Source organism: Bos taurus, chromosome 29, assembly GCF_002263795.3.
Source record: "Bos taurus isolate L1 Dominette 01449 registration number 42190680 breed Hereford chromosome 29, ARS-UCD2.0, whole genome shotgun sequence".
Taxonomy (NCBI): Eukaryota; Metazoa; Chordata; class Mammalia; order Artiodactyla; family Bovidae; genus Bos; species Bos taurus.
In genome coordinates, this window is record NC_037356.1 from 18,118,091 (window position 1) to 18,133,597 (window position 15,507).

At 39.9% G+C, this 15,507-nt stretch overlaps 1 protein-coding gene across 1 annotated transcript in view; it reads left to right on the plus strand.

Annotated features, from left to right (window-relative positions):
• INTS4 (integrator complex subunit 4) overlaps positions 1–15,507 on the plus strand; it is a 108,254-nt gene that overhangs the window by 76,897 nt on the left and 15,850 nt on the right. The window contains exons 16-18 of the mRNA NM_001110065.2: positions 3,844–3,937; positions 6,656–6,736; positions 9,123–9,253. Of these exons, the coding sequence (NP_001103535.2) occupies positions 3,844–3,937; positions 6,656–6,736; positions 9,123–9,253 (306 nt within the window). The remainder of the gene's footprint in view (positions 1–3,843; positions 3,938–6,655; positions 6,737–9,122; positions 9,254–15,507) is intronic.

Genomic DNA, 15,507 nt, shown 5'->3' on the forward strand with positions numbered 1-15,507 from the left:
TGGGTAAATAAGGCAAGCAATATTGTGCTTCCCACACGATATAGTAAGTACAGGGTTTTCTAAAAGATGGAAGCAGGGCTTAACCCTTCCATTCATGGCTTAAGCAGTGACCAGAAGAATGAATATAAATTTGTCAAGTGAGGAAGGGAGGAAACTGTCAAAGGCAAGGAACAGCAAAGGCCTAGACTAGAGCCTAGGTTGTTAGAGTCCTTCTGTCAACACACTGCTCTGTTTCTGGATAAACAGTGTATGATATGAAAGATCTAGTACAGTGAGGTTTAAAATCTAAAGACTTGTTTCAAATCAAACAGGAAAGGTAAAAAATACCTGGAGTAAAATGAAAATGAAAACCTGACAATCTAGAACCTATGGATGTAGCAAAAGCAGTCCTTAGAGGGAAGTTTACAGTGATACAGTCTTAACTCAAGAACCAAGAAAAATCTCAGATGACCCAAGTTTACACCTAAAGCAATGATAGAAAGAAGGACAAACAAAACCCAAAGTTAGTAGGAGAGAAATCATAAAATCACAGCAGAAATAAATAAGAGACTAAAAGAACAATAGAAAAGGCTGATGGAATTAAAAGCTGGTTCTTTTTTTTATTATTTTATTTTCGGTTGCATTGGGTCTGCATTGCTACACTCAGACTTTCCCTACTTGCAGAGAGCAAGGGCTTCTCTAGTTGCAGTGCCTAGGATTCTCACTGCAGTGGCTTTTCTGGTTGTGGAGCCTGGGCGCTGGGTACAGGGGTTTCAGTGGTTGTGGCCCTGGGCTGAGTTGCTCGGCAGCATGTGGAATCTTCCTGGACCAGGGATTGAACCCATCTGGGTCCCCTGCATTGACAGGCAGACTCTTACCAACTGTACCACCAGTGAAATTCCAAAAGCTTTTTATTTTATCCCTTTGATAAAATAAACAAAATCGATAAATCTTTAGCCAGATTCATCAAGAAAAATGGGCTGGGGGAGGGGGCGAAACTCCACAGCAGCTTGTGTCAAGCAAGTCTGTCAGTGTCATTTTTCTAGCATTATTTGCTCATTTTGTATCTCTTCACATTCTGGTAATTCTCACAATATTTAAGACTTTTTCATTATTATCATATTTGTTATGGTCATTTGTGATCAGTGATCTTTAATGTAACTATTGCAAAAAGATTATAGCTTGCTGAAGTCTCTGATGATGGTTAGCATTTTTTAACAAAAATTGTTTTTAAATTAAGGTACTTCTACTGTTTTCTTAGACACAGTGCTGTTGTTCACTTAGTAACCTCCGGTGTGGTATAAACATAACTTTTATGTGTATGGGGAAAGAGTTTGCATGCCTAACTTTATTGTGATGTTTGCTTTATTTGTGGTGGTTTGGAACTGAACCCAGGATTTTCTGATGTATGCCTGTAATTGCAGTTCACGTTGTAAGGATTAAATGTGCTCAAGTAAGGAAACACCCGTCACACCTAGTACAGTACACATAGACGGTGCTTTTTGTACCTTTTTCATTAACGAGTCCGTAGTCTCCTAATGAATGTCTGAACTGAGGCTTCCTAAGGATTGTGGGCATAAAAAGATATAGGGAGGAAACACTGGGACACAGAATGTTTTGAGCAGGGCTAGAAATTTTCTATTTTTGTTTGTATAATAGTTCAGATTTCCTGTAGCTAGTTGGGTTGCATCTTATTTTGTGCAACTCAGAATAATCGTTACAGTTCAAGGATGGTAGAATGACTTAACACTTGGGAACGGTCAGCTAATGTATAGTCAGCTGGTCAGTGTTCTCTGTAATGTAAGAGAAGGCAGAATCTGTCTGTAGATCATATGGTTCCAAAGTAGAATGATTCAGAGCCATCTTTTGCAAGATAGATGTTAGTGGTGCAAAAAGGGAGAGACCAGCTGGCCACCAAAATAGCATTTTACAGGTGTGGTTTGCTAGTACAGGGTCTTGCCATTCATTGTGATAGATTTCCACACATGAACAGGCTCTCCAGGATCAGCTCAAACCACCAAAACTCAGAGACAATAGTGTAAGCCCCAGACCCCAGTTTATTCAGTCACTTTGGAAATAATTCTCTCTTCACCCCTTTCCGGGGCATCTCCTTTTTGGTACCAGGGAGGCAGCACTAGCTATCAGAAAGTTGCCCAAGATAAGAGGGAGAGACTTAGTCCAGTGGACAGTTTTGTATAGGCTGCTCTGAAACATGATATATTATGGCAGCTCTGAAAGAGTTAACTTCTCTCATTAGCCAAATCTTTAGGTTTCCCACAGTTACGATTACTATATGAAATCTTGATATGGACCTTAAGAAAACAGGCAGCTTTCTATGAATTTTCTTGAGATGGATTGTTAGTTCTAAGTATGGTATGGTTAAGTAGTTCATTTATATCATTAAGGACCCAGTTTCTCTCTGCCTCTTTGGATTTTTCTTGTCCTTAACACTTGCTTTATCCCAAGGCTTTTTTCTTTTAGAGTTGCAGTATGGCTGCCATTGGTAATCAGGACTATAAAACATTCTTGTTCAGTTTAGTGAGAGAAAGAGGGAGCATGAGTGATTCGGAGACCACCATCAAACGTGCTTCACGTTTCAAATAAGAGTCCTTCCAGGGAATTTCCGGGGGGATCCCAGTGGTTAGGGCTCCATTCTTCCACTGCAGGAGGCACAGGTTTGATCCCTGGTCAGGAACTAAGATTGCTGCATGCCACACATCACAGCCAGAAAAAAAATAATAAATCCTTTCCTTCCAAGTAGGACTGATAAGGTCACATAACCAGGGAGATGACATGTACCAATTGGTTTAATCCAGTTGTACTCTACCTAGAACTAGGTTTGGGGACATCTCTTGAACAAAATCAGGGTTCACTTAGTAGGAAGTAGGAAGGGTTCACATTATTAGGAAGAAGTAGAGCATAAATTCGGAAAAGGCAATAGCAACCCACTCCAGTACTCTTGCCTGGAAAATCCCATGGACTGAGAAGCCTGGTAGGCTGCCGTCCATGGGGTTGCTAAGAGTTGGACACAACTGAGCGACTTCACTTTCACTTTTCACTTTCGTGCATTGGAGGAGGAAATGGCAACCCACTCCAGTGTTCTTGCTTGGGAAATCCCAGGGATGGGGGAGCCTCTTGGGCTGCTGTCTATGGGGTCGCACAGAGTCGGACACGACTGAAGCGACTTAGCAGCAGCAGCAGAGCATGAATTAGGTAGGCAGCCAATAGAGCCCACTACAATACTTAAAAAAATTTTTTTCTGATGATATAAAACATACTTGTCCATTGTATAAAACATTTGGAAAATAAAGCATAGTTGGGAGAAGGCAATAAAAACACCCTAATTCCTCTATCCAGAAAACAGTTTGCTGTCTTTTTCGTGTGTGTGTGTATAGTTTTTATATAATTGAGATCATATACCTTATATTCCATTGACTGGATGTACAGTAATTTATTTAATAATTCCTCTACCATTAACTATTTAAATAATTACTGTGTTTTACTGTAATAGTCCATACAACAGTGAATATTGTGGGGCATAAAACATTTCATTTGTTTTGAATATTTCCCTGCTATCTCTCAGGATAATATTTCCCTGCTATCTCTCAGGATAAAACTACTTATCAAATTATTTGATTATATGTATGCCTTTTGGTTTTACTTTCCAGAAGAATTATATCAACTTAAACTGCTATCAAAATGTAAGTGAACCAGTTTCATTATAACCACTTCAGACTGGGTTCTGTCATTTAAATTTTTTTTAATCAATTTACTAGGTATAAAATGGTAAATGCTTTTGACATGATCTTTAATTGTTGTCATTATCCTTATTCTCTGTTTGACTTGGGGTTTTATTTATGGCAGGGATCTGCAAAGGCTTGGAGAACTTCAGTCTGAATTGGCGGGAGTAGCTGACTTCTCTGCTACCTATCTTAGGTGTCAACTTCTTCTCATTAAGGTTAGTTTGAATCCATTTTGTTCTTGAATACGATGCTAAGAATGTGCTTTAATGGATTCAGCAGTGTTTGAGGCCTTAAGTGGAAAAATATATGGTCTTATGCAACTGCTTAGCAATGGGGAAATTATGTACTCTGAAGTATGATTACATTTGTCTCTAATTAAAGAATTGTTAACTTATATAGGAATTTTAATTTTTTAATTTGGGAGAATTCTTTCATTATATAATTGGAGCAGATTGGATAATCAGTTGCATTAGAATCCCAAGGATTTTAAGTGTTTTTAAATAATCTGATTAGCAAAGATCTTATATAAACATATATATTTTTGTAATGCTAATTTCATTTTGTCAAAGTCAAATCAGTCAAAGGTTGATTTCATTGCTCTTAAAAGGGCCAACTTGCTGGCATTTCATAGTAGGTAGTTAGATTACATGTATATATATGTATGTGTGTGTGTAGCAAGTTAGTACCAAAAGGCTGTTTCAGTTTACTGAGTTGAAAACCAGTTAAACTAGCTCAACAGCTGTCAGCTTCTGCAGCAGAGTTCTGCTGTTAATTCAAACGTCTGATTTTGGAGAGCCCTCTCACTTGATAAAACTTTACCTTGGCTTTAGTTCTAAGTGTTGTTAGTCTTCAAAGCTGTTAGTGATATTTGACCAAAGTCAGAATAAATGAAGGAGTCAGAAATTATTAGCCACTGTAAGATATGTGATTTTAGGGTGATTAGGTGTATGTATACATGTGAAAATGGATGTGTACACTAAAGTAGGTTGGGATTTAAACAGTCCTAAATTGGCTAGATAGATTCATTCAAATATATATATCTTTGTAACCACTAGCACAGTTAAGATGTAGAACATTTCCATTATCCCCAAAAGTTCCTTTATGTCCCTTTGCACAGTTATTTGGCTTTTCCAAGTTTCTATAGAAAGTGAAAGTGAAGTCGCTCAGTTGTGTCCAACTCCTAGCGACCCCATGGACTGCAGCCTACCAGGCTCCTCCGTCCATGGGATTTTCCAGGCAAGAGTGCTGGAGTGGATTGCCATTTTCTTCTCCAGGGGATCTTCCCGACCCAGGAATCAAACCCAGGTCTCCTGCACTGCAGGCAGACGCTTTACCATTGGAGCCACCAGGGAAGCATAAGTTTCTATAAAACAAGGCTAATAATTACTCTACCCAGGTAAGAATTGGTAGCAAGCAGCATGTGAAAACCCTTGGTCTATTGTCTGGTACATAGTGAGTGCCATGTCAACATTGGTCTTCTTCCTTCTTCCTTGGCTTGCTATCTTCTGCATTGGAATACCAAAAGGCCTTCGAAAAGAATCTACTTTTCTTTAGTAGTAAAAGAGAAGAGATTACTTCAAAATGTGATATAATGTTATATACCCAAATGCTTCCCAGGTGGCGCTAGTGGTAAAGAACCCACCTGCCAATGCTGGAGTCCTAAGAGGCACAGGTTCGATCCCTAGGTCAGGAAGATCCCCTGGAGGAGGAAATGGCAACCCACTTCAGTATTCTTGCCTGAAAAATTCCATGGACAGAGAAGCCTGGTGGGCTACAGTCCATAGGATTTCAAAGAGTCAGACATGACTGAGGTGACTTAGCGCACACACACCCCAAAAAGCATACAAAATTACTCTGATTTCTACAACTACAACTATATAAAAAACATGTATATGAGAAATTATTGGAAGCAAATATTCGAAAACAGTAACTCTGTTAGTGGTAGTGTGATTTAGTAGTATAATTTAAAAATTTCTATGTTAATACTCCAGACTTGCTGCTGTCTGATAGTCACTAGGTACATGTAAATGTTAAGCACTTTAAATGTTCATATTGAGATGTGCTGTAAGTGTAAATACACACTGGATTTCTTAGACTTAGTATGAAAAAATGTGAACTATCTCGTTAATAATTTTTAAACTATTGATTGCATAGTGTATATCCTGGGTTAAATAAATTGTATTGATAAATTAATTTCACCTGTCTCTTTTTACATTTTTTGGTTATTGTTATTTTTCTGTCTTTTTTTTTAAATTTCAAAGATGTAACTACTAGGAAATGTAAAATCACATCCATGGCTTATGTTACATTTCTATTGGACAGTGTAAGTCTAGGTTTTCTGAACTGTCATTATGTCTATAATTAAGAAGGACTGTGAAAATAAGAGACTATAGCAGAGGTTTAGATGAGATGCCATATGGATGGATAGGAGAGGAGAGAGATGAAAGGTAAAATTCGTGGCTATAAGTGATAGTTTTGAATATGGAGAGTTAGCGAGGAATCTAGGAAATCTTGATTTTTTATTTGAGTATGTTGGTCAGGTGATAGGGGTATTCACAGATAGTGAGCATAGAGCAAAGAAAAAGGAATCAAGTCAAGGAAGAAGGGTCTGGGCTGTCAGGGTAGTCCATGGGCTTTGAGATCAGGAGGTCCCAGACCTCAGAAGCCTAGCTTGCCTGGACATTGTGATAAGGCCTTCATGTCTCCTGCACTTTGCTTGCAAAGCTATGGTCTGGGCATGGGGTCTTTGGGCCACGAATTGAATGGGGGAGGATTGCATTTGGCCCAAATCATTGGTCTCTACTTTGGCTTAAAAGAGTAAGACTGAGAGGGGGTCTTGATCACAGTAAATTTTCAAAGTAAAATGAACTCTAAAGTCTCAAATGATATGCAGTCTTTATGACCTCTGGTTCTATCCTCTGCTGACTTGTTAGGCCCTGCAGGAAAAGCTGTGGAATGTGGCCGCCCCTTTATATTTGAAGCAGAGTGATTTGGCCTCAGCAGCAGCAAAACAGGTAAGCTTATTGAGACCTTCTCCTCAGATAGGTATTTGTCCAGAAATTGTGTTCTCTAAGTTAGTTAGAGTCAGAGGACTTCACAAGGCTCTGCTGTGGCTCCCCACTTCCAGCCTGTGACAGAAGATAGTGATACGAGGAGCAGCATAATTAGGGGACACAGCACCGGCTTTCGAGTCAGGGGGCTTTGGTTCTGTTCCCATGTCTGCCTCTAATTTGCTAAGTGATAAAGAGCAAGTTACTTAATCTCTCTGATTTCTAAGATTTCTTTTGTGTTCTAAAATATTAATTTGTATTTCAGAAATGGGGACTTCTCTGTTGGCTCAGTGGTAAAGAATCTGTCTGCCAATGAAGGCGATGTGGGTTTGATCCCTGGGTAGGGAAGATCCCCTGGAGAAGGAAATGGCAACCTACTCCAGTATTCTTGCGTGGGCAATCACATGGACAGAGGAGCTTGGTGGGCTATAGGAGCCTGGTAATCCATGCGATTACAAAAGAGTTGGACACAATTTGGTGACTAAACAACAACAAATTTCAGATATGCTAAAATTGAATAATAATATCATGAGTCTGTCATCTGAAAATGTAGCTGAACTCATTTCGAGGTTGTTTATAATTTCAGCCTGTACCATCTCTCTCATTTCTTTAACCATCTCTTGAATATTTAAAGGTCCTTATGTTTCTCCTCAGTTCATTAAGTAGAATTTAATTTTACTTGCCTTAAGTGTCTTCCTTCCTAGTTTTGAGCAATTTCCCTTCATTTTTGGGTAATGGCATTTGCTCTTCTGGGTCATGCCTTCCTAACAGTAAGTTTGTATATGACTAACTATGACCCAATTGGAAGATAATGATGGTGACTATGACTGTTACATTATAGTTCACTAAATGATTTCAAGTCTATTTTACTTAATCCTCCTAATAATCTCATTCGGTGGAACTTCCCTGGCAGTCCAATGGTTAGGACTCTGTGCTTTCACTAAAGGGGGCACAGGTTCAGTCCCTGGTCAGAGAACTAAGATCCTGAAAGCTGCATGGCGTGCGTGTGCACACACACACACACCCCATTAGGTAGGAATAAGTATTGAGTCCACACACACACACACACACACACACACCCCATTAGGTAGGAGTAAGTATTGAGTCCATTTTACAGATGAAACAGCACTCAGCAAGGTTATAGTCAGAGAGCTATAGGTAGTAAATCAGAGACTTGACCTCAGATCCTCTGATACCCAGAGTCTGTTTTCTTTCCACTATTCTGCTTGATCTCTAATCTAGTCCCCCTCTCAGACCTACCATGTGGCTTGTAGGGGAGTAGAACTTAATGACTGCAGACTGGAGATGGGCCATGTTGGGAGGGATGGGACCAGGAAGCAGTAATCTGGAAGAGAGAAAGGAATTACCATTTCCATGCGACAGGTGGGCTCCCTGGTGGCTCAGATGTAGAGTCTGCCTGCAAGATGGGAAACCTAGGTTCGATTCTTGGATCAAGAAGATCCCCTGGAGAAGGAAATGGCAACCCACTCCAGTATTCTTACCTGGAGAATCGGGTGGACGGAGGAGGCTGGCGGGCTGCAGTCCATGGGTCACAAAGAGTCAGACACGACTGAGTGACTAGTACTGCGCTTTCATGTGATAGTTACTGTGTTAAGCACCTTCCACGCCCCATTTAATCCTTTAAATTTTACTATGTTGGTGCTGTTTCTTCTGCGTTTATAGTTAGGGAAACTGAGGCACTGTGTTATTAGGAAATATACCTTACTGTCAGTTGTAGGAGAACCTGGAGTCATTTTTCCGACTCAGTGCCTTCAAAAACCACAGAAGGGAAAGAGAAACATCATTAGAGGGAGTCGCTGCCTTGGATAGAATAGAATAAGAGCTTAAGATGCACTGGGCTTGAGCTGAGGTCACAGATACTGTTTTCTGCACTGATTCCCTCTGTAAAATCCCTCTGACAGACCCAGCTCATGGAGCAGACTAGATGACTAACAGCTGGGTAATGGTTTCTGATACTAAACTCTTGAGGGCCTTTCTTGAAGATTACGTTTCTATATATATCCATTTGCTGCCACGCGAAGTGAATTTGCTTTAGAGTTACAAGCAGTGCTTTACAGTTTTATCTAAGTGTGTAAACTTTCATATCTTTATGTCATCAACTGAATAATATTACCAGATGACTTTGTTATTTTAATTGACAAAGTAATTCTCTTTTCACAAGACTTAAAAATTTCTGTTAACATGAATATTAATTTCTCTGAAATTATATCAATTTCCATAAACATAGGCACTTAAAAATCTCAGATCAGAATTAAAGCTTAGGCCTTAAAAAAAAACTCTGGTCAGATCTGGTTTCACTCAGAATTCTGTGCTGCTGTTTTCCTTATAGATCATGGAAGAAACCTACAAAATGGAGTTCATGTATAGTGGCGTGGAGAATAAGCAGGTGGTGATTATCCATCACATGAGGCTGCAGGCCAAAGCCCTGCAACTTATAGTAACAGCACGGACTGCTCGAGGGTAAGATGTGTGGTTGGCAAAAAAAGGGTCGCCCAGTCCTTTTAAGGACACCTAAAAATACATTCAGAAATCTCACCAAGGTTAATGATGCATGAAATTATATTTAGGAAAGATTACCTATGGGATGGGCTTCCCTGGTGGCTCAGACAGTAAAGATTCCATCTGCAATGCAGGAGACCTGGGTTCGATCCCTGGGTCGAGAAGATCCCCTGGAGAAGAAAATGGCAACCCACTCCAGTATTCCTGCCTGGGAAATCTCACGGACAGAGGAATCTGGTAGACTACAGTCCGTAGGGTCACAGAGAGTCAGGCACGACTGGAGACTAACACTTGCAGTGTTACTTTTCACCTAAGGGATATTGCAAGCTCTTTATTTCTTGAGATATTCCAAATTCCATTCTTATATCATATTAGATCCCTGGCAAAACCCCTCAGTGGCTCTCCATTTCCTACAGCAGAATATAGGATTTCATCTGGCAACAAAGTGTACTATATGATCCCTGATAGATTTCTTTAAGAATTTCACGCCTGAACCATTTTGTTTTCTCTTCTGAAGGGATTAGTGCTTTGTCTTAGGCAGTAAAGACAAATTTTGAGACTATCTGGTGCTGTGAGACTACTTTGTTCAAATCTTGACCTTTCTACTTACTCCTTGTTTGATTATAGACAGGTTTTTTTCTTTTTTTTTTTTTAGCCTCTCTGAGCCTTGTTTCCCTACCTGTAAAATGAGAATGATGACAGCATCTGTCTCATAAGGTTTCCATGAAGAATCAGTCAGTTCAGTCGCTCAATCGTGTCCGACTCTTTGCAACCCATGGACTGCAGTACGCCAGGCCTCACTGTCCATCACCAACTTCTGGAGTTTACACAAACTCAAGTCCATTGAGCCGGTGATACCATCCAACCATCTCATCCTCTGTTGTCCCTTTCTCCTCCTGCCTTCAATCTTTCCCAGCATCAGGGTCTTTTCAAATGAGTCAGTTCTTCACATCAGGTGGCCAAAGTATTGGAGTTTCAGCTTCAACATCAGACCTTCCAGTGAATATTCAGGACTGATTTCCTTTAGGATGGACTGGTTGGATTTCCTTGCAGTCCAAAGGATTCTCAATTGTCTTCTCCAACACCACAGTTCAAAAGCATCAATTCTTCGGCCCTCAGCTTTCTTTATAGGCCAACACTCACATCCATACATGACTACTAGAAAAACCATAGCCTTGACTAGACAGACCTTTTTTGGCAAAGTAACGTCTCTGCTTTTGAATATGCTGTCTAGGTTGGTCATAACTTTTCTTCCAATGAGCAAGCGTCTTTTCATTTCATGGCTGCAGTCACCATCTGCAGTGATTTTGGAGCCCCAAAAAATAAATTATTTCACTGTTTCCACTGTTTCCCCATCTATTTCCCATGAAGTGATGGGACCAGATGCCATGATCTTAGTTTTCTGAATGTTGAGCTTTAAGCCAACTTTTTCACTCTCCTCTTTCACTTTCATCAAGAGGCTTTTTAGTTCTTCTTTGCTTTCTGCCATAAGGGTGGTGTCATCTGCATCATCCAGGCCAGTCTTTTTCATGATGTACTCTGCATAGAAGTTAAATAAGCAGGGTGACAATAGCCTTGACCTTTTGGAACCAGTCTGTTTTTCCATGTCCAGTTCTAACTGTTGCTTCCTGACCTGCATATCTGTTTCTCAAGAGGCAGGTCAGGTGGTCTGGTATTCCCATCTCTTTCAGAATTTTCCACAGTTTATTGTGATCCACACAGTCAAAGGCTTTGGCATAGTCAGTAAAGCAGAAATAGATGTTTTTCTGGAACTTTCTTGCTTTTTGATGATCCAACGAATGTTGACAATTTGATCTCTGGTTCCTTTGCCTTTTCTAAATCCAGCTTGAACATCTGGAAGTTTACAGTTCATGTACTTCTGAAGCCTGGCTTGGAGAATTTTGAGCATTGCTTTACTAGCGTGTGAGATGAGTGCGATTGTGCGGTAGTTTGAACATTCTTTGGCATTGCCTTTCTGGGATTGGAATGAAAACTGACCTTTTCTAGTCCTGTGGCCACTGCTGAGTTTTCCAAATTTGCTGGCATATTGAGTGCAGCAGTCATCTTTGAGTGCATCACAGCATCATCTTTCAGGATTTGAAATAGCTCAACTGGAATTCCATCACCTCCACTAGCCTTGTTCGTAGTGATGCTTTCTAAGGCCCACTTGATTTCACATTCCAGGATGTCTGGCTCTAGGTGAGTGATCACACCATCATAATTATGTGGGTCATGAAGATCATTTTTGTATAGTTCTTCTATGTATTCTTGCCACCTCTTCATAATGTCTTCTGCCATGAATAATGAATGGAGTAAAATGTGTAAAAGCACTAACATGGTACTTGGTACATAGTAAGAGTTCATTATAATGATAGCTGTTAGACTTTCTGAGAATGAGAATTGCTATGTTGCTATATTTCATTGATTCTGAAATGTTCATTTAAAAATTTTAACTTCTCTGAAATCAGATATTTTGATGATGTGCTATAGTTTGATTCAAAGTGTTTTTTGTTTCTTGGTGTTTGATAAAAGTGCATCTTTGGCACCATAGGTTTCGTATAATATGTATTTAGGGAACTTGTTATCAGACAGAAGACACATTTGATGCTCAGTCCACTAGTTGTGTTAGCCTAAAAATCATGTAGAGAAACAAATATATGAGTGTTTAAGTAAGCAGCTAAAAACACATTATGAAGAACATTCTGAGTGTTGTTTTATTTCTTTGCTTCTCTTGATGGTGACCTGATAGAGTCAGGTGGTACCTCAGTCTTAGAGATAGCCATACATTCATTTAGCAAATGTTAAATCCCTGCTATGTGCCAATTGTAGCTAAGAAAAGATAAGTGCTTGTGACAGCATCTACACTTTTTTATTTAAAGAAAATGGATCTCCTTTTCAGTTTATATATAATTATTGTAAACATTTAAATATTGCAGATTAAATGAACATTCTGTTCTCTGTAATCTACCCATTGTAAAACACCTAAATGTCCATTTAGATTATAAATATGTGTGTTTAATATAGATTGAATCATAACATACTTGTCTGTTGTGCCTTATTTTTACTTCATCCAGCAATATATTTCATGTTTCCATGTCATTAATAAGGTTCCAATATATTTGGTCTTTACTCATTTTTTTTGGGCTGTGCTGCTGCTTTGTGTGCATATAAAATCTTAATTTCCTGACCAGGAATCAAACCCGCGCCACCTGCTTTGGACTGCCAGAGAAGTCCCTCATAATATATTATTTTATATTTTCCATTTGTACGTGTTCCTGCTACTTTTTCTTTTTCCTTGAATTTTGCTGGATTGATTGCTTTGTTTCTCTCTTCTTCCAGGGGTTTGAAGGTTTTATACTATTCAGGTTTTAAGCTATTCAAATTAGAAGCAGTAGAACATACTACTGGTTCAGAGGGCTAGGGTGCCTCATAGCTTAGATTCAGATCTTAACTCCTCCATTTGCAAACTTAGTAACCATGGGCAAGGTACTTAAGAATGTCTCTCCATTTGTTTTCTGTAAGTTAAACCGGGGCAATGATAGTACCTGGATCTCTGTCATGAAGTTATTGTAAGGATTAATGAATTATTATATGTAAAGCCCTTAAAATGCTGCCTGACACATTAAGAATAAACCCTTAATATATGTTAGCTCTTTTTAGTTGTATAAATAGTATTTTTACTCATTTTTAATAAATCGATTGACCTTATATTTGGAGAAGGCAATGGCACCCCACTCCAGTACTCTTGCCTGGAAAATTCCATGGACGAAGGGGCCTGGTAGGCTGCAGTCCATGGGATCACTGAGAGTCGGACACGACTGAGAGACTTCACTTTCACTTTTCACTTTCATGCATTGGAGAAGGAAATGGCAACCCACTCCAGTGTTCTTGCCTGGAAATCCCAGGGACTGGGGAGCCTGGTGGGCTGCCATCTATGGGGTCGTATAGAGTCGGACACGACTGGAGCGGCTTAGCAGCAGACCTTATATTTATTAGCATTAAAAATAGAATTCATGATCACCTTTATCAAGACCACGTTTAATCAAAATTTAAGTTTATTTGCTAGTTTCACATTGTTAAATAATTTAGAATTTAGTTTCAGATTATCCTTTTTTTCAATTGCAGCTGATTTAAAGTATTAGTTTCAGGTATTCACTATTTTTATAGATCATACTTAATTAAAAGTTATTACAAGATAATGGCTATAGTTCCTAATGCTATACAGTATGTTGAATTACAGTTTTTCATGTATGTCTTATTTTATGAATTCTTTATTAAAATCTGCTTCAATCTTTATAAGTACATTGTCAGAATTATTTAGCTCCAGCTTGCCCACCACTCCTGTTTTTGTACTACAACTATGTTTTTAAAAAAAATTATTTATTTGGTTGTTTGGTCTTAGTTGCTGCATGCAGGATCTTTAAATTCTAGCACGTGAGATCTACTCTCACCAGGGATGGAACCCAGGCTGCCTACATTGGGAGTTCAGAATCTTAGCCACTGGCCTACCAGGGAAGTCCCCACAGTTGCCTTTTAAAATTCCCTGTTCTAATTCACTGTGTATCTGACTGGAACACATTCACTAGTAATTGTTTTTCAGAATAAGTACATAAGTAGTGTACTCATGTGGAGAAGGAAATGGCAACCCACTCCAGTGTTCTTGCCTGGAGAGTCCCAGTGATGGCAGAGCCTGGTGGGCTGCCATCTATGGGGTCGCACAGAGTCGGACACGACTGAAGTGACTTAGCAGCAGCAGCAGTGTACTCATGGCGGAGAAGGCAATGGCAACCCACTCCAGTACTCTTGCCTGGAAAATCCCATGGACCGAGGAGCCTGGTGGGCTGCAGTCTATGGGGTCACTAAAAGTCAGACACGACTGAGCGACTTCACTTTCACTTTTCACTTTCATGCATTGGAGAAGGAAATGGCAACCCACTCCAGTGTTCTTGCCTGGAGAATCCCAGGGACAGGGGAGCCTAGTGGGCTGCCGTCTATGGGGTCGCACAGAGTCGGACACGACTGAAGCGACTTAGCTTAGCCGTGTACTCATGGAGACTTTGCATATCTGAAACTTTCTTTTGCTCTCATACGTGAATGGAGTTCTTTCAGAACTAAATATTGCTATGTCTGTTTCGTTCTCTTTCCTTTGTAGTTAATTAATTTTTCTCAAAGCTGTAAACTTTTCTTTTTAGAATTCAGAAATTTCTGAATATGTCTAGGTATGTGTTTACTTTCCTTGTTCTTACTGACCTTTAGTGGGACTTTGAAGTCTTCAGTTCAGTTCAGTCGCTCAGTCGTGTCCAACTCTTTTCGACCTCATGAATCAGCATGCCAGGCCTCCCTGTCCCCATCACCAACTCCCGGAGTTCACTCAGACTCACATCCATCGAGTCAGTGATGCCATCCAGCCATCTCATCCTCTGGCGTCCCCTTCTCCTCCTGCCCCCAATCCCTCCCAGCATCAGAGTCTTTTCCAGTGAGTCAACTCTTCACATGAGGTGGCCAAAGTACTGGAATTTCAGCTTTAGCATCATTCCTTCCAAAGAAATCCCAGGGCTGATCTCCTTCAGAATGGACTGGTTGGATCTCCTTGCAGTCCAAGGGACTCTCAAGAGTCTTCTCCAACACCACAGTTCAAAAGCATCAATTCTTCGACGCTCAGCCTTCTTCACAGTCCAACTCTCACATCCATACATGACCACTGGAAAAACCATAGCCTTGACTAGATGGACCTTTGTTGGCAAAGTAATGTCTCTGCTTTTGAATATACTGTCTAGGTCAGTCATAACTTTTCTTCCAAGGAGTAAGCGTCTTTTAATTTCATGGCTGCAATCACCACCTGCAGTGATTTTGGAGCCCCCAAAAATAAAGTCTGACACTGTTTCCACTGTTTCCCCATCTATTTCCCATGAAGTGATGGGACCAGATGCCATGATCTTTGTTTTCTGAATGTTGAGCTTTAAGCCAACTTTTTCACTCTCCATTTTCACTTTCATCAAGAGGCTTTTGAGTTCCTCTTCACTTTCTGCCATAAGGGTGGTGTCATCTTCATATCTAAGGTTACTGATATTTCGCCCGGCAATCTTGATTCCAGCTTGTGTTTCTTCCAGTCCAGCGTTTCTCATGATGTACTCTGCATATAAGTTAAATAAGCAGGGTGACAATATACAGCCTTGATATACTCCTTAGCTCTGTTTTATCTCAAAATTTTTTTT